The sequence below is a fragment of the Zosterops lateralis genome, assembly GCF_965231275.1.
Source record: "Zosterops lateralis genome assembly, chromosome: 13".
Classification (NCBI taxonomy): domain Eukaryota; kingdom Metazoa; phylum Chordata; class Aves; order Passeriformes; family Zosteropidae; genus Zosterops; species Zosterops lateralis.
The window spans coordinates 100,464-121,641 of NC_139773.1; the positions used below are offsets into that span (position 1 = coordinate 100,464).

Here is a 21,178-nt window from a genome sequence, read left to right on the forward strand (position 1 = left end):
TGGGTCCCACTCAACCTTGTCTTGTATTAAAACACTTCTGATTAAAATATCATAGGTGCATAGTCTCCCAGCTACTATTTGTGTGCAGGCCACTTGAAAAAATCCCCCAGTGCTGTTTGCTGTAACTTTTTATGGATTTGTTGGATGTATTTATTCTTGTTTATTCACCAGGCAGAAGGTGACTAAAAATACCTTCATCTCAAGCATTTTTGATTCACAAGCAGGAAAGTTAAAGGGATGCTTATTGCTTTTAATTCCAACCTGTCCTTGCTGTAGCTTTATTTTTCTTCTAGAAACTTTCTGCTACACTTTCTCCAATTACTGTACAACAGATACAAAAGTGGTTTTCCAGGTAAAAGTACCTCCTTTTTCCACCAAAGGGTGGAAAAAAGGTTTCTGTGGTAATGAAACTAAACCTACAAAACCAGAGTAGCCAAACTTGTAAAACTCAAGCCAACAGAAGACATCTATTAAAAGCACATGCCCACAAGGAACTAAACATAGCCTTGCTGTTCCCATGCATGGCTGCCTCTGTCACTGCTTACCTCCTGCAGAAGTGGGGGACACAGCCAGCTTTGTATATAGAATCACAGCTCAGCCTCAGCTAACTGGGCAGGAAACTGCCCTTACCTCTGAGGCTTGTGAACTGAACTGCAGAGTGTGTGTGTGCTTCAAGGCACCCATAAAATGTTTCTGCTCCTTCTAAAAAACTGTTTATGAAAGTTCCATTATCCATCTAACAGTCCTTCAACATGAACCAAATGTGCAGCTTCAGAAAAATCAAAGAACAAATTGATTTTGTAGTGTGCAACACTTCTACTCTCTTAAGTGCTACTCAGAAGGCCAAATCTCCCAAATGAGAAACACTGACAAAGATACGCCTGGCAGCTGTAGGTACAGCCCCCTCGCACTCCAGTAACTCAGCACAAGAACTTTGTTAAACCTCAAGAGAGTCTACAAGGAGAAAAAAAAGATCCCTTTTAAGGAAGCATTTCATGACAGTCAAATTGTACATGCCCATTCCATTTCCTTGGACAAAAGAAGCACAAGCTGCATCCATGGTTCTTTTCCTTTCCCTGTTCTGAGCTTCTGCACCAGCTGTTAGCCAAAAATAAACCCCATTCCACAACCATATATGTTCAATAGGCTCCTGGTGAGCGCAAGCTCCCTCCAGCACTGCTGTTTCTCCGTGAGTCCAAGAGACGCTGCCAGGCAATGCACATAACCCAGCTGAACCGGGAATGTCTTTTACATCTCTTCTCTTTTCTGGACAAAAACAGTAGGAAAAATCTAGGAAAAACATGTCGCAAGTTGCTAGAAGTGTTTCAGGATCCTTTACTGTGGTCTTTGTTGAACTTTCATTCTCCAGTGGACCTAAAGAAGGATAATTTTCTCCTGGGACCTGCTTTAAAACACTTATCCATCTGCTGGTATTCGGAGAGAGTCAAGGTGTGTAACACTGAGGACTGGATGAAAAACAGTTTCCAGAAAGACTTCTGTAAGAGGCATGAGAACACTGTCAGTGATTTTTTACTAGACGTTTGCAACAGGTATGTTCTGTGGGTGTGAATGTGCAGTAACTGCCGTAAGACGAGTGAAGTGAGAGTTATTTCAAATATTCCATAGCCTCTGCCTGAAATGGAGCATGAAGTCCATGACTGCTTTGCCTTTACAACTTTAGTGTAATATAAGTTCATTTTACAGTGGCAATAGGGTATACTTCATACAGACTTCCCTTAAGTCTACGTTTTCCTTCTTTTTTTCTAAGAATTAGTTATTAATATGGGAAAGTGCACTCCTGCCTCCCACACTGCTGCTCAGCTGAACTGCACCATTCTGGCCGAGTCTGGGGAGCTGCCTGGAACAGAGTCCTGATTTCAAAGAGTGAACACACCTCATTACAACCAAATTCAATTAACATGTTACTAGGTGTCAGCTTTAGTTAAGTCTAAGAAATAAATATTGCTATTATACTGAAGTTTAAATTTCTACCTGCTTCTAAACTGCAGTGAGGGAAGAGAAATGCCACCATGGAAAAGCAACTCGAGGTGCACAGCTTTTTCTTCACAGCTCTGCTGCTGCCAGGCAGCACCAAGGACGGAACAGAGCAGTGACAGGAAGAGGCTTATGGGGTAGAGCCAGTTCTGCTGTGTGTGGGTAACACCAGGGCTGGCTTGTCCCAAAGCAGAGTCAAACGGCCATGGCAGTGCCTCCTTGACATGGTGCACCTGTGCCATAGCCAGCCCTCAGCTTTGGAACAACTGAAAAAAGCCAATAAATTATGGGATAGTGACAGGACAGAATGTGTTGATGAAAGCCAGCATCAGTGGAATCTCAAAACAAGAACTGAAAAGCAGCTTCAAAAAAGGGATTAAATTGCAAGTGCCAGATTTCTGAAGTAAATGTTCTAGAATGATAGATAAAAATCTGGATTAATTAAGGAGGAACCAGGATAGGTGTGCCTAGGAAGGATAATACAAGGTGCTGCCCCTTTTTGCTGCAACCCATTAAAAGCATTCCCAGCCAAAATTCCTAGCACTGTGTAGAAAGAAAAATGCAAATAAAGTATCTAACTTTTCTTTCTGAGTTTGAAGTGATTTTATTCTGTTAGAGCCTTTCTTGACTGCTGCCAGCTTTGTCCTCCAACTACTCCTAACAGAAAAGAGTTAAAAGAAAAAAAATTCTGTCTAGAGGTCTTATGAGAGCAACATTAACACAGACCTGCATGTGACACTCTGTTTAGCTGAACAGGTGGATGTTGAACTGCTACTGCCTGGAGAGGGGACTGAGCCAGTAGCCAGTTTGCAGGCTGCTGCACAGGGCCCTGCTCAGCACAGCAGCTGCTCCAGGATAGCTCCTGTACAGCATGAACACCCCACTAGGGACAGGCCTTTCCTGTACTTCCCCAGGCCTACTCAAGCAGCAAGAAAAAGTTTTTTCATTTGCTGCATCACTGTTTATAATAATAGAGTTACCAGTTTCAGTGACTCAAAGGAAAGTTTAAGAGCTGTGTGGGGTTTGAACATCAAGACTCTTTAGGAAGCAGCTGGCACTTATTCAGTAAATCCAGGGTGATAAAATATATCTGTAATTCCAAAAATGAAGAGTGGGAGGGCCTTACTTGCTCATGCTCAGCAGTCTCTTCTCTCAGTTGTCCTCCACTTCATCCTGAAATGAATCTTCTCTCTACTGGGTCTCCTGTCTGTGCCTGGAGAAGCACAGCACCATCCAACTCCTTAAGAAAAAATGGTGCAGCTGCTGTTTAAATAGGCCTCCACATGCCCCTGTGCCAGCCGAGCTAGAGATGTTGCTACCAACAGAAAAAGCAAAGGAGGTAAACTTTGCCTTTAGTTAAGCTGAACATTAGGACACACGTGCACTCACCTACTTGTGCCTCTTTGCCCCTCCTGATGAAGTGGATGCATTTTTCCAGCCTTCATAATTTATTCTTGATGCTATTTGCTTCTGCAAGCTCTATGATTTATTTCTCCCAAATCACCTGTCACCATCCTGCTTTCAGATGTCCAAATCTGCTGTCTCTGACCCTCTCTGGATGTGGCCATGTTACAGACGACTGCATTTTGCAGCTTCTCAAGAACTGCCCAAACCTGAAGAGCCTCAAACTGGAGAACTGTGTGCGGATCACAGACCACACCCTGAAGGCAGTGACCCTCCACGGGGCATCACTGCGAATACTCCACGTGGATTTCTGCCGCAATGTAACACAAGCTGGTCTAGACAGAGTCAGGGAAAAGTGTCCTTCAGTAATGCTGAGAGCAGAGAGAAGTGCTAACATGATCCCAGACAGTAAGCCAGAAAAAAGGCTGATGCTTGAAAAAGCATCAAGAAAATGGGTTCAGCTTTAAATTCAGCAAAATAATCAGTGTGGTATTTTACCTCACTGAGGTGGCTACTTCTGTGGATTCTGGTAAAGTCCAAACAAATGGTTGTTTTGTAAAGGGTGTACTGGAAAAATGCGTGCATCTCCTCCTGGATGGGCTTCAGGAAAAAACTGTTTGCTCTCTGTTGTTCCTTGAAACTGGAAAACACTGCAATGCTGTCACAAAAAGCCAGACCTGCTGAAAACTGCTGTTCTGGTACCCTCCTGCTGCAGATTCACCTCATTCAGAAGAGGGAACAGCATTGTGTTTATTAAAGGCAAATAATTTGATGGAGTTCAATAAATTTTATGGACTTTTAATAAAGTTTAACAGTAGTTTGACATGGTGCAGTAAGTTTGATGGCAAGCTTCACTGACTACATGGAAGAAACACAGAGTGAACTAAGGCAGAATGAGTCACACAGAGACTTAGGAAAACAAACTGTGAGGAAGAGCCTCCCACTGGGTTACAAGGTTCAGACTGGACCCTGCACTTTCAAAACTCCTTATGTAATGGGCAAGGGCATAAAGCCACAGCAGAGAGAGCCTGAGTCACTGCTGGATTTTCACAAATTTCAGGGGAAGAGTGATTACCAAATTTCTGTTAAAGGGTATATCCAGACAGTCGTTCCATCCACTAAGGAGGATAACCACTCCCTGAAAGTTCTAGCAAAGGCAGAGTACTGATGACCAGCACTTCCTCAATGATTAACAGTGGCAGCTGATTTAGCAGGCTTTTTTATTTAATGAGGGAAGCATGGATTAAAGGCACACGAAACACAGTTTGACCCTCTGCATGATGTACTTTCATAATATAAGATGCACCAAGTTATTTTTTTAAAGCAGACATTAAAGGAAGTGCAATATGAACAAGTGCTAGTTCAGAGAACTAACCCACAGGAAAAGACAGGGACTAACAGCTTATAGCTTTAAATGCTAAATTAGGAACACACTACAGATCAGCTCTATATAAACACCCATTTCTAACTGTGAAGTACAAAACCAGTATCTTCATCCTAAAGCACAAGGCTGTCCCTTTCCTGCATAGTGTTCTCCTATCTGTAAGTGAAACTTTTTTTTACATGCCTTTGACACTATGCCACCATTTACAAAATTTGACACCAAAGAGGACTTTACAGCTCTCAATATAATTGAATGTACTTACTTCTCCTGATCCTGGTTAAGTGATCCACAGATATCCTTGGTACTCTCTAATTTGGCTGAGCTAAGAAATAAATCATAGCATTACAGCAACTTAGTCAAACAATGCTGCAATTCTAGACAAATACTTGATCTGTATGAGCATCTGTAAGAAACACTCACTCTCAAAACCAATAAAGAAAATAAATTATTGCATCTTCATTACTTAGAGATATTTAACAGCATGGACACTGTAAAACTGGTATTTCATTAAGTCCTTCCTAAAGTTTAAGTAAGGCCCTTACACACCACAATGTAAGGAAAAAACTGAAGTGTGGACAAGGACAAACAGCCATCCTCACCCAGCACTGACAGCTACAAAAGGACATTGCTGAGCTGAACAAATTTACTGTGATGTGAAATTGGGAAGCTGACACATCTCCTGCCTTGGATACACAAGAGCAGTTCCACCCACTGCTGAAAGCCAAAACAAGGTATGAATTTATACAGTCACGGCAGCAAGCAAAGACCTCCTCATGCCACCAGCTCTCCCACGACTCTGTGGTGAAAGACATGTCTCTGTAGGTGTAACAGGAACAGATTTTCAAGCAGCTACAAGATGTGAAAGCACACTTGCATCTGCCTACACATTACTTAAGCTTTTTTGACACTTTTCTACAGGTTCGGGGGCGGGGGGGAGGGCGTATTTTGTGGGACTTGTGGTTTGTCCTGTTTTTCAGCTTTATTTCATAGAGCTAAAAAGGTTCTTCAAACACTCTCCACTTGATTTCTTTGCCTATTTGCATAAAAAGGCTCTAACTTACTACTTCGTTCTTCCCCTCCTTGAATGGGGATATTTGTTCATGACATGGTAAAATCTAAACACAACTGTATTGATACATTTTTTCATCATCAATAAAGAATTTTCTTACTTCACAATCCAATTTAATAATTGAGTTTAGAAAATGATGACATTTTACTTTAGGGTATTATGGAAGGATGGAAACATGTCTATGGCTTTCTTTAGTTCCAAGCCATTAAAGTTCCATCAAGCACAAACCTTTAATCAACATCCCCTCTGATTTTACTGTAAACTGCCTCCAAAAACATCTTCATTATCCAGAAAGCCAACTGCACAGTTCATATAAAACTGTCATTTTCAGGCACAGTTCTATTACTTTCTGTGCTGATTGAAACGGGTTGACAAATCAGTGCTGCTAAGTCAGACACACCCATGAGGTGTAGAAGGCAATAATACAGCACTTAGTAACTTAACTTTTCCCCATTTATTTAAATACTGTATTTTTTACCTATTAAACCTACACATTTAGGCCAAGATGTGACTATACATCCTCACAACACAGTGATGAGACACCAGTAGCTCAGTCCAATTTGAAACCTAATACACAGTGTGGCAGAAAATCAAGTCTGCATGATTTCAGAGCCCTGAGACCCTCCTTCCCCCAACTCCTGATCCCCCTCAGATGTTTCACTGCAGTGTGGTCACTGATCATAGCTAGGCTTTTGCCTTTTTCAAGAGCCAACAAATAATCCTAATTGAGAGAACTTCACCAGATTAAACCCAGCTTTGCAAATTTTTACAGTTTACCAAGCCCTCCCTCTGAGCACTGGAAGCTGGCAGCAATACAGCAGCTCAGTCTTGGACAACCAGGAAATTCCCCAATCAATCCTTGCTAAGATACAACAGACACAAGAGAAAACAACACGAATTTTTATCCTACACTCCAGACTCAGACCAGTCTTACCCCAGGTGAGATGACAGTAATAAACATTTTCACCAGCCCTCAGTCCCTACAGAATCTTCCCAAGGAGGTGAGGAAGGAAGAGGCTGGGGGAAATGGGAGCAGAGCAGCTCTGACTCACCTGGGGACAGCCTCTCCCCTTTTCCTCCCCCATGTACATCCTGCTCTGAACACCAACCAGCATTTATAGCTTGACATCAGCGATGTCTTTTATAGAGAAAATGGGCAATTATCTATTGCCCAGCACTTTCCTAAGGCACAGAGCAGAGATCTCCTTGTGAAGTACACTGCTGTCCTAACCAAACAGGAACATCAATCACTGTGTAATCCAAACCATGCTGATTACAATAGTTACAGTTGCAACAAAATGAGACCAAAGGCAGAACTAAATATGTGAATAAAATTCACAGCCTTAAATACTACCCTGTCCTTTCAATTTTAATTTTTGTGTACCAGGAATTAACTACATTAATGTGTCCATTAAAAATGTTATTATTTTCCTTCAAATATTTAAAGTTTTCTGAATCAAGGAGGCAGCATGCTGTTACTGTCAACAACTACTCTGGAGGAGCAAAATGTTTAAACAAAAAGCAATAAGGAACCAAGCACAGCATGAACTTGTATAGCATCATGAGGAATGAACAGCAATACATCTGACCAGCCAAGGCCTCGGGCCAGGAGAAGGCAGAGTACAGGGATACACAGCACAGTCCACCAGGGTAAACACTGTAAGATGCTTCAAATGTTATACCCTATCTCAACACTGTGAGACTATAATTTGAGACAAAATACAAAAGTATGAAGCCTGAGTAAACCAACCAGAGTTCACAAATGCATACAAGCAACTGAGTCTTCAATTTGCTTTATTTTTCTCCGCAGAAGGAACCCTGCACAGGCAATTCAAATTAAAACAAAATAAATATGTGAATATTCATGTAAAACTGTCCTGGCTAATGAACAATTATACACAATGTACAACTCTTCATGTTCACTGGGAGGGCTTACAAATGTACTATTCTCAACAAAAATGCACCAAAATGTTTCCATGCAAACTTATCAAAAGTGACCAAAAAAGGAGAAAAAACTTACCAATCATACCTTTTTGTTTTTCCTTTTTTCTTTTTACAATCACAAAAAAATAAAAACATCTAATTTTTTGTTACATTTAGAGTAACTAAAATGTGGCCACCATCTATTAAGATCTGGTTTTTTATATTCCTAAAACATCTATGGTTACTGTAAAATTATGTCAACAATAATTTGACTTAGGGCAATATTTGTAGTAAAAGGAAGATGATTTTGTTCACAGAATGTTAATAATCTGTGTCTGAGCCCTCTGCATTGTCCACATTCCGGGAGAGCATGTAATTGTCCATGTCTATAGACCTGCAATTATTGATTGCATAGCGCAAACGCTCTGCCATGATTAGTTGACTGGAGTAAGGTGGGAGCCTCAGTTGAAAGAAACAAGTCTGTGAGGTAGGCAAGCTGTCGTAAGGCTGTGGAAATGGATAAAAGGTGGGACACTGGTAAGCTGTGAATGAAGTTAAAAATGCAACATATCCACATTTCATTGCTCCTTGCCTCTATCATTTTCACATTTGATCTCAAATTCCTTTTAAGCAGACTGACCTTCCTTGTTTACAGCATTGGTTCAATCCTTAAATTTGTCCAAAACTACTGTAGCACCTACTCTGCAAGTAACTTAACCCACTGCTGAATTCAGTCTTTTGAGAAGTTGACCACACTGCTGTTTAGCAGCCCACTGCAAGACACCAAACAATGTTCAAATTACATACCATAGTGTGCCTTAGCACAAGGCAGTCTGAGAGACACCTAACCAAAGATGACAAACCCCTGTTAGCTGAGATTTTATCAAGTTTTTGGTTCATGTTGTTAACAGAGAATGTGCTTTCACTGCACAAAATCCCAAAGTAATTCTAAATAAATACATCCTGTATGTAAAACAGTACACTGTAAACTCATTGCAGTGGTTTCAAAACATTAAGAGTTCGCTAGTGGTCACATGTTGCCATTTCCACAAAATTAATTTAAAAACAGAAAGAAAATTACTAAATGAACAGAGATTGGAACAGTTAGAGTAGATAAAGATTTGTTTCTTGTCTTGATCTCCAATAACCAATTGCATCAATTAAATTAAGATGCAATTCATGCAGCTATGTCCTTCTAAACAACAAAAATGTGATTTTATTAACCCAGAGCATATCCCATCCCATACTTTTTCTGTAAATTTATAATTATGGAAATTGTCTCCTAGTGCCAAAGCACAGGCTATACTAGAGAGGAAATAATAATAATAATAATAATAATAATAATAATAATAATAATACCAGTGTCTTACCCTATCAACCTTCATTATTTGGAATCGCTGAGAGATATCAGCTGTGTTGGCTGGCAATCGAGATCTTCCTGACACAAACCTCATGAAAAGGACTCTCTCCTCATTTGAAAATTCCTCCAGGGTATGCCAGAACCACTGCACCAGCTGATGCTGCTCATCAACTTCCCTGTATCGCACAACCTTCTTCAGAACCTCAACTGATATTTCTGGCATTCCACAGACCATCTGCTCCAGCTGCTTGGCAGTCAGAAGGGACAGCAAAGGAACGGGAACAATCCAAGACATTCCTTCCCTGACGGCAGCCACCTATTGGCCAAAAACAGGAGAGATGTTTGAAGTGCAACTGTCCGATTTCTGCCGCTTCCTGGACCATCCAAACACAAAAGTAGCTCCTCAGCTGAGAAATGGCATTGACAGACAGAATTACCAATGTCTTCCAAAGACAAGCCTCCCACACACGCAGCCCCTGCAAGGGCTGTACTATTTCTCAAAATCCTGGAGAATATTACAGATATTTTTAATTGTAATTGCATGTTAAACACCACCTTCTGATCCAAACCAGAACTATTTTAAAAAATTCCAAGTTGGCAGCACAAATAATGATGGCTAAACAAAGCAACCATGTTAATACAAAAAAGACTTTGTTCCAGCTCAGATGTATGGTGAGAATGCTGTACTTGTTCTGCAAGACTTGAGATCTGGTACTTCTGATGAGGAAGCTGTTTTCTAATGCAGATAATATCACACAGGCATTTTTACCTTATAATTAGAATACTGCTTTCACAAGGGTCTCTATACAAATGACAAAAAACACAGAACTATGCAAATAGGTAATGAGCATTTCCCAAAACATACCATGAAACATTTGCAGGATTTGTGTTATAACAAAAGAGAAACAGTTCCAAGTTAAACAAATGTTTGTCAGTAATTTTTACTTTAGCCAATCTTTGTGCTGTTCACATGTCCTGTTAGAGTACCAGCATGCAAAACTGCAGCGTTTTTTCTCAAATGGGGCTACTCAAATGGAAGACCAGCTCTGATTTCTAACACTCTTTTGCCAACTGAGCAATTACTGAGAAAAAACAATACTAAATTTTAAAACAGGGCTAAAACAGTCTGTGGGGAAGAAAAAACCACAAAGACCCAGAAGGATGTAGAAAGCCTAGCTTTTCTTATCACTGAATAAACTGTAATGGAAATAGACACAAATTCCCTGCTCCCACTAACAACAGAGCCAGGTCACAACGAAGTTCTTACCTGCCGGTCCATTTCATGGAGTCTGTACTCAATTGCCCTCTCCACATACTCTTTCCTGTTTGAAAAGGTAAGTGGAATACTATTTCCTCCAGGGATTATAGGAACCATTTTACCATCAGCACTTTGACCAACAAAAGAATCTAAAGGAATCATCTGTTATGCAAAACAGGAAAAGCATAAGTCACTCCAGTGATCCAAGTATAGCATTTTACTACAAGTCATCTAGAACTACATATAGTAAGATCACAAAGTATTCCAAATGCACACAAAGTGCTTGTTACCCCAAGAATGGAGATTGAAATTATAGGAATACTGATGTGAAGGCCACACTGATAAAGTAACTGCTTTCAGAATAAACTTTATTTAAAGCCCCAACTTTCTATCTTACCTCATGGAAATTTTCTTCAGTAATCCCACTGTCTTCAATGTGAAGAATGCTGTTGAGGGTCTGCACATAGAGCAGATCTACCTCCTCCAAATCCTCCAAGATGAGTGGGATACAACAAAGTTGCTTCCAGACCATTGGAGCCAAATGAAGATCTAATGGCTTTTTTGTACGAATAGCTACACCCATGAGAATGCCCAAAAACTTAAACTGCATCAGATGTTCATCTAAGCATGCTGAAGGGTTAAACAGAAACCTGAAAGGACAAAGAAGCAGTGAAAAGAGTATTATTTCTATGCTACTTCATTAGAAGTAAAAGGGAAAACACTTCTAAGCACAGCACAGTAACTACCAGCACACTTAGCAGCAAGGGCTGTCCAAAAGAGATTATTGTTATCTTTAGCTGTTAAAACATTGGAGGCTGAGGGAGGCAGAAGTCCTGAGCACAAAGCCTTGCATCTTGATGTTACTCTGAATTCTGCCATCAGCAATCCAGCAAGCCCATATTAAAGCCATGCCCTGGCTCCACACTGAAGTGACAACACACCCTAAAGGAAAAAATACACTAGAGACAATCATGAAGTCTCATCATTTGGTATATAACAGTCAATAGCAGATTTGGAATTTCACCCACTACCATCTGCAATAAAATGAAGTCCTAGATAACTTACCTATCCCTGTTGTAGCCTACTTCAGCTGTAGCATTTGGGGAAGGAATAAGCAGGTCTACTATTCCAGTTTCCAGTTCCTTAAAAATCAACAACAAAAAAAGCCTTCTTAGAAAGAGAGAAAGAAAACTTACGATAGAACTATTAGGACATTCGTTATAGCATTACAAGACAAATATCTCACTTCAATGATGATTACTCCTTACAAATGAACATGAAACACTAAGAGAAAGTAAACATGGTAGGATGATTTTAAGTAGTAAAGACATATTTATTTCAACATCTGTCTTTATGTCAGGCTACAATATCTTTTTTCCTGCGACTACACTGTGATACATTCCCTTTACACGTTTCCAAAATATTCACAGATGTACCTGACACATTTCTGTAATGGTGTCATCAAACACTCCACCTGCATCATCAGCTCCTTCTCCAACTAGTTTCACTTTCCAGGCACGGGAGGGTAAGCGAAGGTCTGATGCATTCAGCTTTACCACTTGCCTTGCTATCTGGACAAAAATGGGCTTGCACTTTCGACCCCTTTGGGGAAAAAGAGACAGTCACAAATGTAACTCACAATCATGTAAAGACTCTGAATGACTCAATCAACAAAGCTGTCCAGAGAGAGCTCAAAATGCCAAAACAGAAGGTGATGTATGAATTTCAGTATGCACTCGAGGTGTAACCCAAGGCCTGTGAGAGCAGCACTGACCTGGTGGAGATCCTTTTCACAGTGATCTGGGGCCCATAGTTCTTGCCCTGCACCATGGTTTTGCCTATGGAGCGCACCATGGGCAGGGTGTACACCCGCGGTGCCAGCAAGGGCCTCAGCTGGCCCTGCACTATCCCCCACGTTCCAGCATTATAATGAGACGTACTGTTCTGCAATAAAGCAAAAATGAGAATAACTGTATCAATAAAGGATATAATTCCATTCTTTACAGAATAAAACCCTGACTAGCACTTCAGTGTTTCAGGAAACAGGTCAGCATTTTTTGGTTTTAGTTTTGAGCCTAGCAAGCTTTTGGGAACCAGAAACTGACTTGTCAGTGACAGTATAAGTGAAAATGTAAAGCAATACCTTCACAAGTTTGCATTATTCCGGAATTATTTATTTTAAGTTTTACCAGAAAACCACAGAGCCTATTACTAAGGTCCATCTAGATCTGTTCAGAAACTCCCTAGCAGAATAACACAGCTAAGCCAGTTTTTTCAAATGGAATTTTACCTGGTTATTGGGACTGAGGTTAAGTAATCGCCATGAAGAGTACATGAGGTCAGAAAAATGGTACAGCAGTCTGAGCCTTGCTCTCACTGTATGAATGCTCACTTCTTTCAATGCCCCATACTGGGGTGGAATGGCATCAGGTAAACCAAGCTGCAAAGGCACCGAAACACCTGTCACAAAAAGAGAAACAAAACACTGTTTGAGAAAGGGGAGCTGTATTGCTATGGCTGGGATGAAGTTCATTTTCCTTGCAATAGGTTTCCATCCTGCTCAGCTGCCTCCTGGGGTTAAACCATGACAGAAGCCAAACTGCAAGTAAGATAATTTGGATATCAAACAAAACAAGGTATAGATATTAAAAAAACCCAATTTTTTCCTAAATATTCAGAAATTCTTGTTGCATTCGCACCCCAGGAGACACCAGGACTAAAGAAAAGGCCAGATGAAAGCTCAGTTGCTCACCTGGAGCTCGAGGGGGAACAGGCGGAGCTGTCCAAGCCGCGCTGTGGCAGCGGCCGGCCGAGATCTGCCGCACGTTCTTCCCCTGCAGCACCGTCACCAGCGTGGGCTCCCGCACGTGGTTGGTGTGGCCAAGCCCCAGCTACCAAAAGGCAACAATCAACAGCTGATTACATTTCTACAATTCACCAAGCAAGAATTCAGAGCACATGGTAAAAAACCTGTATTTGTTTACAGCATATATTGTGATTAAAAATATCTGCCATATTTTTTTTTCAGCTTTTATTTTTGACAAAATACTGTGCCTCCACCCAAGAGACCTGAAAACAGCTGGAGACTTCTTGAAAAATCTTTCCCAGACTGAGGATCTGATCCATGCTGCTAAGTCCTGTACTGCAGTCTCTCATACATAGACAACAAAGCTCCTATATCTCCTCTGCTATTTAAACAGCATTTTTGTTCTAGAATGTAAATCTTGGTTTAGGAAAACACAAGTTTGTGTAAAGAGAACATCTACTGAAGCTGTTGCGACTTTTAACTGAGTTTCATATCATATCCTAATTTCATATTCTGTGAGTTAAAAAATTCGTATCAACAAAGTATATTTTTTCCCACTTCATATAAAACCAGTATTTTGAACCACAAGGAAAATCATATAAACAGTTTTCAGAATTAATTTCTCTAAATTTTTACTTTTTTTTCATCTTCCAAAAATACTAAGTACCATATTAAAAAAAAAAAAAAAAAAAAAAAAAAAATAAAGGTAATTTTAAAAACCACCTCAAAGTTCCTCAAAAATTATTCCAAAAACCTTGCTCAACCAGCCTTCTCAAAAACTCAATCCTAGAACATCACAGGATGACGTCTGGCCAAACTTCCTGAAAGAGCAGTAGCTAATATATCAAGAGACTCTCTCTTAAATTTGTAGCCTGCAGTTGAAAAATGTGAGGTTTTATATATGTGGTGAAGAATTTCTCATTTACTAATTTTTTTTCTCACTTCAAAAAAATCACTACTTTAAAAAGGTTCATTTATACTTTCATAATGAAAAGCATCTAAAGAGTTCAAAAATCTGATTGACACCAATTACAAATTTTATTATATTGAAAAGATTGATGACAGCTTGAGAATTAGAAGAAAATCTGCAATTTTTTTTTAAAAAGCTTGGATCAGAATAATTTGGATAGCATCTTTTGAGTCCTTTCCCAAACTGGTACCATGAAAGAGCACAGAGACTAAACAAGAAAATAATGCTAACTGCCTAAAACATGATCATGCTGAGGGGTGAAGGAGGGAAGGAAAAGTCCAAGCCCTCTTTTCCACCAAAGGGAAACCATGCCCAGCACAGGTGTGGAGGGCAGCAAGAGGCTCCCAGAGGTCGGGAGCAGAGAACAGGGTGTACCTGGCCTTCTGAGTTGCTGCCCCAGGCGTAGACGTCCCCTGTGGAGGACAGGGCCAGCGTGTGCTCGGCGCCCACGGCGATGTCCTCGATGAAGACCCCGGCCAGCAGCGGCACCTGCTGCGGTCGGTTGTGATTGCGGGCGCGGCCTTCGGGCAACCCAATCAGGCGATCTGCAAGGGCAAGCACCAGGCTCTCCAGGGGCAAGCAGCACTCAGGGGGGTTTCACTACAGGCACAAGCAGGGGAGGGACAGACAGCAGTTCTGTACAGTCCTGAGGCTGGGACACAAGGGGAACCCTTCAGGGACAAAGGGCACAGGTATTCCCTGCACACCACTGCTGTCTACAGTGCTTGTTTACACTGCTTAAGCTGTTGTGTGCATGGTCAGTCTTAAGACAGACCAAATTCTACTAAACCAAGGCCTCTAGATCTAAATGCACAGGTTTATAACAAACATGAATTAACTGACTTCAAAAGTTTGTGCATGTTTCATTCAGTGCACACGGAAATTCTCCTGCCCAGATTGTTTAATGTGTGTAAGTATGAGCGCTTAATTAGACAACGTAAACTCTGAAGTAACCCAATGTTTTTGGATGTGTGAAATTCAATGTAGTTTTAGGTAAATACTCTTCAAAAATTAAAATGAAAGGTGGTTCTGAGATCAAACTAGACAGAACCACAAATCTGGATTTCAGGTGTATGTTAAAACTGCATTGTTCATGTTTCAAAATTCAGATTAGGGCAGCACGTTTCTAAAATGTAGCATTAGGTCAGTTTTAGAAATGTGTCATAATATTCCTCCTTTTCACCTGAAATATGCACAAGCCTATATATGGAAATGATCAAAGAGCAGTTTGTCTTACCTTGGCCAAAAGTATACACATGACCATCTTTTGTCAGTGCAACAGAGAACTGAGTTCCACAGGCAACTTTTTTTATTCCAATTCCACAAAGAATATCGACTTTCTATGGGGTAAAGTGAAAGGAAAATCAGCTACAGTATTAAAAGGATATAAATAGAAAGCAAATGCAAATTTAATCTGTAACTCCTGCTTCCAAAAAAGAATTTTTTTTTATTCCCACTGTGCAGCACAAACATTTGTAGGAATATTTTAATTAACACTTGGAAATTAATACAGGAAACAGAAACTTTTATTTTTTTTTAATGGAATGAACACCTTACTCTATGTACAATGATTCAAAATACCTTTTCTTTTCTGAGAGTGAGGGTGAGTGGCATGGGAAGAAGTAGATGGCTGTGTAAACAACTTCTCCCCAGTTTCCAAAAGAAAAAAATCTCTCTTCTCTAAGATAAGCCTCAGATTTTCACTACTTGTACTGCTACTGGGACACAGCCACTATGATGTACATGAAATGCTTGAGAGTACCAGGCTCAACATAAGGTGTTATCAGAATTATTTGTGCCAGATAGTGTAATAACAGCATGGCATTAATAATGACTGGAAATCACACTCTCTCTGTGCAACATCTTTAACAGCACTGAAAGTTTATGCAAATAATCATTTCCCTGGGAATCTAACCTGTGGTGAGGACTTTGCAGTGGAATTTCCCAAACCAAGTTTACCATAGTCTCCATCTCCAAAAGCCCAAACCATTGAGCCATCTGTTGACACAGCTACAGTGTGATTGAGGCCACAGGCCACCTGGGTGAGAGAAACAATGTTATTACCACTGCTTTTTCTGACATACTAACTCAAACATATGAACTACCTTTAGGAAGAAAAATTGTGCTTTAAAAATGAACTTTCCTTGTAAAACCACTGAAACTTCCATTGCATATTAGAGTGTCTTCAAGCCATTAGGACTGAAAAAATGCAGCAGTATTATTTCAACACTTGCTTTCCCTCAGCTCACAGAACCAAAGGATTGTATTATGGCACAAACGTTCCCTTCTTAAAAATACAGAAAATCACAATGAACTCATCCTTAAAAATGCCTAAATCTTGAAATGTTAAAATGTTAAAAACATGGGCAGTTTTGCACAAAGAGGATCAAAAGAGTCAGGAAAGTAATTATTTTTAAAAATCATGCGTAGTCAAATTGTGCCATCATAATCAAATAAAAGCCAAGGTTAAAAATCACAAGCGAACACTTAAATATGTTAAAAACATGAGCTTTAAACTAAGATACATTGCTTATTTTAGATAAACCATGCCTGGCCAATCTGGTAACCTTCCAGCGCCGTCACTCTTTCTGGAAGTTTCTTATTGGAAGTATTTCCAAGCCCCAATCGACCATAATCACCATTTCCAAATGTAAAAAGTTTGCCATCTGCTGTCACCACAGCTGAGTGTTTGAAGCCACATGACATCTGGAAGTAAAATAAGCATTATTTTTATACACATCTTAGATTTGGGTGGAAGTTTATATTGACTATTACATGTACATATGTAATACTCTTCTTGACCCAAACTACATTCCTTTTTACAGAGCTAAATTACAGACATTTTAGTATAAACAATTTCTCCGTCAACTCATCTCTTAACTGTTTTCAATGGCAATGTTACAGAGAGGGACTGGAGGATATTTACATGAAGAATTTGCCGTGTGATTACCTAATTTTCTTATAAAGAAATCTCCAGCCAAAAGCAAATATGGTTTTGTGCATTGTTAATACTTAGGAGGAGGTCTTGGTGACCTGTTTTGTAGGTCCTTCATGAAAAGGAGGAAGAGAAGCTTATGAATCATGTCAGCATTTTGATCATCTTTAAATCACCCCTTTCTTCCATGATCTTTGTAATTTTAGTCCTCTCCAGTACCAACTATCAATTAATATCTCTGTGGTATTGACATCCTTTAAATGGAAATGGCCACCTCAGCTCATAAAGCCCAGAGAAGTAAGAAGTTGCCTGCTTTCATGCAGCTCTACAGTATTGGGTTCCCAGGCCTACAGCTGGAAGGAGACAAAAATATTTTGAAACCTGCACGACTTCTTCTCCCTGCAGAGCCTCGATCTGCCTGGGCCTGCGCTGCCTGTCACTGTTGCCGTGGCCCAGCTTGCCGTAGTCCCCATCTCCCCAGCTGAAGACTTCGCCACTTTCTGTTAAAGCCATGGAATGTCCATCGGACCCACAGGAGGTGACCAGCTGTGTCACAACAAAGCCTGGCAAAGACAAGTGAGAAAGCAAAGCTTAGCATCACTTATAACAGACTCTTACATTTATACAAGGGTACCTTGTGGCACCCAATTAGGTCTGGGGAAAGGAGCAAACCACAATGAGGCTTCTTCTTACAGGAATTAATATTTTTTTCATTTTGAACAAAACCTTTGTTTTCTTATGGAGAGCCTGGGCTTCTGTCCTGCCATTAGTTTTGAAATTAATTATTCCTAATTTGAGCAGAGTTTTCCCTGAAGATTTCTTAAAATAAAGGAATTTTAACATAATGCCATGTAAATCTTAAGGAAATATGAAGATCTTCTTTATTTGTTCAAAATTTTAATTAGAAACTACAATATTTTAATGAGTAAATCTGCAGAAGAGCATCAGCAGAAACAATTACACTAACTACCAAAATGCTTATTTGTGCTTCATCACTGGATTCCTCTCAAAGCTAACAATTTTACCTTGCAGTGCTGAAATGACGGTTAAGACATGAAGATCGTCAGAATTTCCTTGTCCCAGTCGCCCATAGCTTCCTTCACCACAAGCCAAAACTGTGCCATTAGCTTGGATGACAAAAGTACAATTCTGACCACAAACCACCTAGGTTAGAAAAACAGGAAGGAATGTTAATAAATTATATACTAAATGGAGCAATGCTGTAATACTTGCTTTACAGTGCACCATTTCCTTTTAATTTGTTTTCTTTGCAATTACATCAAGACAATATTCTATCAAGTCAATGTTATTTCAGAAAGCAAAACTAGCACATGCATTTTGTAAAAGCTGTGCAGGTATTTTCAAATCATGCTCATATAAAATAATTCTGTGTGGTCAGATTTCAGTGGTTTCTTGGTTTGCCTTTGTCAAATAATTCAAGATTGCCCTTCTAGTGAAACCCGTGTTTTGAGATACTCAGAGTTAATTTAAACAAGTTGAAAAGACATTTGGAGAGGGATTTTGACAACCTGTACAAACAATAGATGGCAAATGACTGGTTCTAAGTGATCACCTGCTGGGCCTGGGAGAATGAAGGTGCTCCCACTGGGATCATAACATTTCTGCCAGCCTCTGCCAGCTGCCCATGCCGCCCTGCTCCCCACAGGTACACGTCACATTTGCCTCCCAAGTGCCAATCCTAGGGAAGAGCATGAAAGGAGGTTTTAGAACAAGAGCACTTTCAAGAGCTTGCCACATTTCAAAAGAATAAAAACCCCTCCAAAACACCCCAAACCCACCAATTTTACTGACCTCTGGCCTTGATGTTGCCCAAGACATGATCTGTTCATCCATGCCATTGATCCACTTACTGTTATCCTGCACAGCAAAAGACATATTTACCACATTCAGCTCAAGAGATGCATATTATTTTTCTGTTAAACAATACATATTTTCCTAAGAACACTATTTAAATTTTTCTAAACAATTTAGCAATAATAAGAAATGTGTGCAGATAGCAATGACACTGTTATCCATGACTTGCGACCCAAATCAATGAAAGAGAAACTAAATTAATAATGAAGTCATCTTTTTCCACTTACTGATGCACAGGGCTTTTTGAAATTTCAATTGCAAATACTGGCTTGAAATATTATAAGCTTGCTTATAACAAATTCTTAATCAAAAATTTCTGGTTTGGTTTACGTAACAAGTCATGAAGAATATTGACACTAGCAAAACTATTTGGTGTGGGAATTTGACAAAATGTTACTCTTAAAATAGCACTACAAATCTCTACAGTTCTTCCTATCACATATGAAAATTACTGTCATCATTTTGGGTTGTTTTGTATTTCAATATGCAACTGACTTGCACTTGTCACACACACATACAGACAGAGTAATCTTAACAGTATATTCTAACCAGTTAATTAAAAAATAAACTTACACTTATTGCTGGTGCTTACATTACTAAACATAAATGTTTACAGTTCAGAGATGTTCACGGCATCATACCACGTGCTCAGTAACAGCACACTTAGCTGTTGAGACAATGCATCAACTTTTACCATAAGAAGAGTAAGCTCATCCTCTGGAACAGGCTCCAAGTCGGGGACAGTGAAGGACTCCGGGAACTGAGCTCCCTTGGCCAGGGCTTCAGCAGCTTTTATGGTAGTGGAGAAGCACTCGAGCCAGGCCCATTCCGTGGGGTTCCAGGCAGAGGGGTCAGGGAGGCAGCTCTGGTGGTGAGGGGGCACGGGGGGGTTGCAGAGCAGCTGGTCCAGATGCAGCCCCACGGCCAGTGATGCTAGGCACTGCATGTAGGGACTGTGAACCAGCTGGTCCCCACACACCACATGGGGCTGCAGGACAGCAGGGAGAGAAAGGGAACATCTAGTTAGAAACACACATTAATCACTTCAAAATACAAGTCCTTAAAAACTAGTCCTGTAGAACAATACCTTCCTCATTGCTTAATCAAAGTTTTTTCTAATATTTTAAGTATTTTCAAATTAGGAGGCTACTAGCTTTGAGAATAGCAAAAGGTATTTCAAGCAGAATCTAGCAAAGTCTTCTAGGTTCTCTGGTGAAAGACTGAAACCAGCTGAGATCTAAACAGTGAACTCATGTCAGCCATGAATGCTGAACATTTGCATTACTCATACCTTTTCATAGGCATACTGCTCCTGCAGCATCACAGGCAGGCGCTCCAGGAAGGCGCGCATGCACGGAGCCATGTTCAAGCCCAGCACTCCCTGCTGCTTCAGCGCAGTCCTGCACGTCGCCAGCACGTGATTGGAAGAGATCCACTCTGAGGTGCAGTTCACCACCAACACGTCCTGTTCAACAGCAGTCACGTGACAAATTAAAAATTAACAAAGCAGGATCATTCAGCTCCATTGATTTATCACCAACCATCTTGGCCCACAGGGGCCAGAAAACATACTGGTTCAAACATTTCTATCTCACCTTTGATCTGTTAGAGCAGGCAGCTACTCCAACCTCAGGGATCCACACTGCAGTCTGGATAGCTCCAGACCCTATCACAACACTCTGCAATACTGAACCATCCTAGGGAGAGAAAGGGTTGGAGCCAGGTGCAGACACAGATACAGTTCTGTTCAAGTGCATACACATTCCTAAGGGATGATATTCTCACAAGCTTTCAATAACTATTTAAAAACTGAACTGCTTAACCTATGAGCAGATATCCCACATTTTTATCTTATTAAGGAGATAATATAACTATGGATTTAGAAGTGTTTAGTAATCCATATTATCTGGCTCTTTAAAGAGTCCTCTCAACATAAGAGAATGTTGTTTTTACCTATAAAGAAAGTGGCTGGTTCTGCAAAGCCTAACTAACATGACCACAGCTACAGAGTCAAACAATACTGAACTATAAAGTACTTCAATGTTAAGTACAATTTCAATTTATATTTTATTATTTATGAACACTACTTTACACCACACTTTAGCTAAAGTATCTAACACATGGTGAGGTGGAAGCTGGTCTGATACTTTGACCATTTCGTATAGTCTTACTAAGAATGAGAATAAAGCCACACAAGAG

General features: G+C 40.2%; 2 protein-coding genes across 9 annotated transcripts in view; one reads left to right on the forward strand and one right to left on the reverse strand.

The window, feature by feature from the left end:
• Nucleotides 1-9: 9 nt before the first annotated feature.
• FBXL22 (F-box and leucine rich repeat protein 22) lies at nt 10-7,521 on the forward strand. Its single transcript, XM_083870693.1, has 2 exons — nt 10-1,550; nt 3,521-7,521. Exons 1-2 carry the CDS (start codon nt 1,216-1,218, stop codon nt 3,864-3,866), a joined length of 681 nt encoding a protein of 226 aa, XP_083726819.1. The 5' UTR covers nt 10-1,215; the 3' UTR covers nt 3,867-7,521.
• A 345-nt stretch (nt 7,522-7,866) lies between these two features.
• HERC1 (HECT and RLD domain containing E3 ubiquitin protein ligase family member 1) overlaps nt 7,867-21,178 on the reverse strand; it is an 83,056-nt gene continuing 69,744 nt past the window's right edge. For all 8 annotated transcript variants that reach the window (XM_083870689.1, XM_083870686.1, XM_083870685.1 and 5 more), the window contains 20 exons: nt 20,575-20,676; nt 20,271-20,444; nt 19,674-19,967; nt 18,917-18,982; nt 18,678-18,803; nt 18,130-18,268; nt 17,486-17,667; nt 16,720-16,875; nt 16,085-16,207; nt 15,407-15,509; nt 14,545-14,714; nt 13,146-13,284; nt 12,684-12,853; nt 12,168-12,337; nt 11,830-11,995; nt 11,459-11,535; nt 10,791-11,043; nt 10,403-10,555; nt 9,146-9,451; nt 7,867-8,282 (listed from right to left, as the gene is read on the reverse strand). In XM_083870689.1, coding sequence (XP_083726815.1) covers nt 8,097-8,282; nt 9,146-9,451; nt 10,403-10,555; nt 10,791-11,043; nt 11,459-11,535; nt 11,830-11,995; nt 12,168-12,337; nt 12,684-12,853; nt 13,146-13,284; nt 14,545-14,714; nt 15,407-15,509; nt 16,085-16,207; nt 16,720-16,875; nt 17,486-17,667; nt 18,130-18,268; nt 18,678-18,803; nt 18,917-18,982; nt 19,674-19,967; nt 20,271-20,444; nt 20,575-20,676 — 3,255 coding nt within the window. In that variant the 3' untranslated portion in view covers nt 7,867-8,096. The remainder of the gene's footprint in view (nt 8,283-9,145; nt 9,452-10,402; nt 10,556-10,790; nt 11,044-11,458; nt 11,536-11,829; nt 11,996-12,167; nt 12,338-12,683; nt 12,854-13,145; nt 13,285-14,544; nt 14,715-15,406; nt 15,510-16,084; nt 16,208-16,719; nt 16,876-17,485; nt 17,668-18,129; nt 18,269-18,677; nt 18,804-18,916; nt 18,983-19,673; nt 19,968-20,270; nt 20,445-20,574; nt 20,677-21,178) is intronic.

What these genes read in the sequence shown, in the direction of transcription:
- FBXL22 (XM_083870693.1), top strand. Translation starts at nt 1,216, where the DNA reads ATGCACATAACCCAGCTGAACCGGGAATGTCTTTTACATCTCTTCTCT. An exon ending in TTACTAGACGTTTGCAACAG is followed by an intron (nt 1,551 to 3,520) that starts GTATGTTCTGTG and finishes TCCTGCTTTCAG; the next exon opens with ATGTCCAAATCTGCTGTCTC.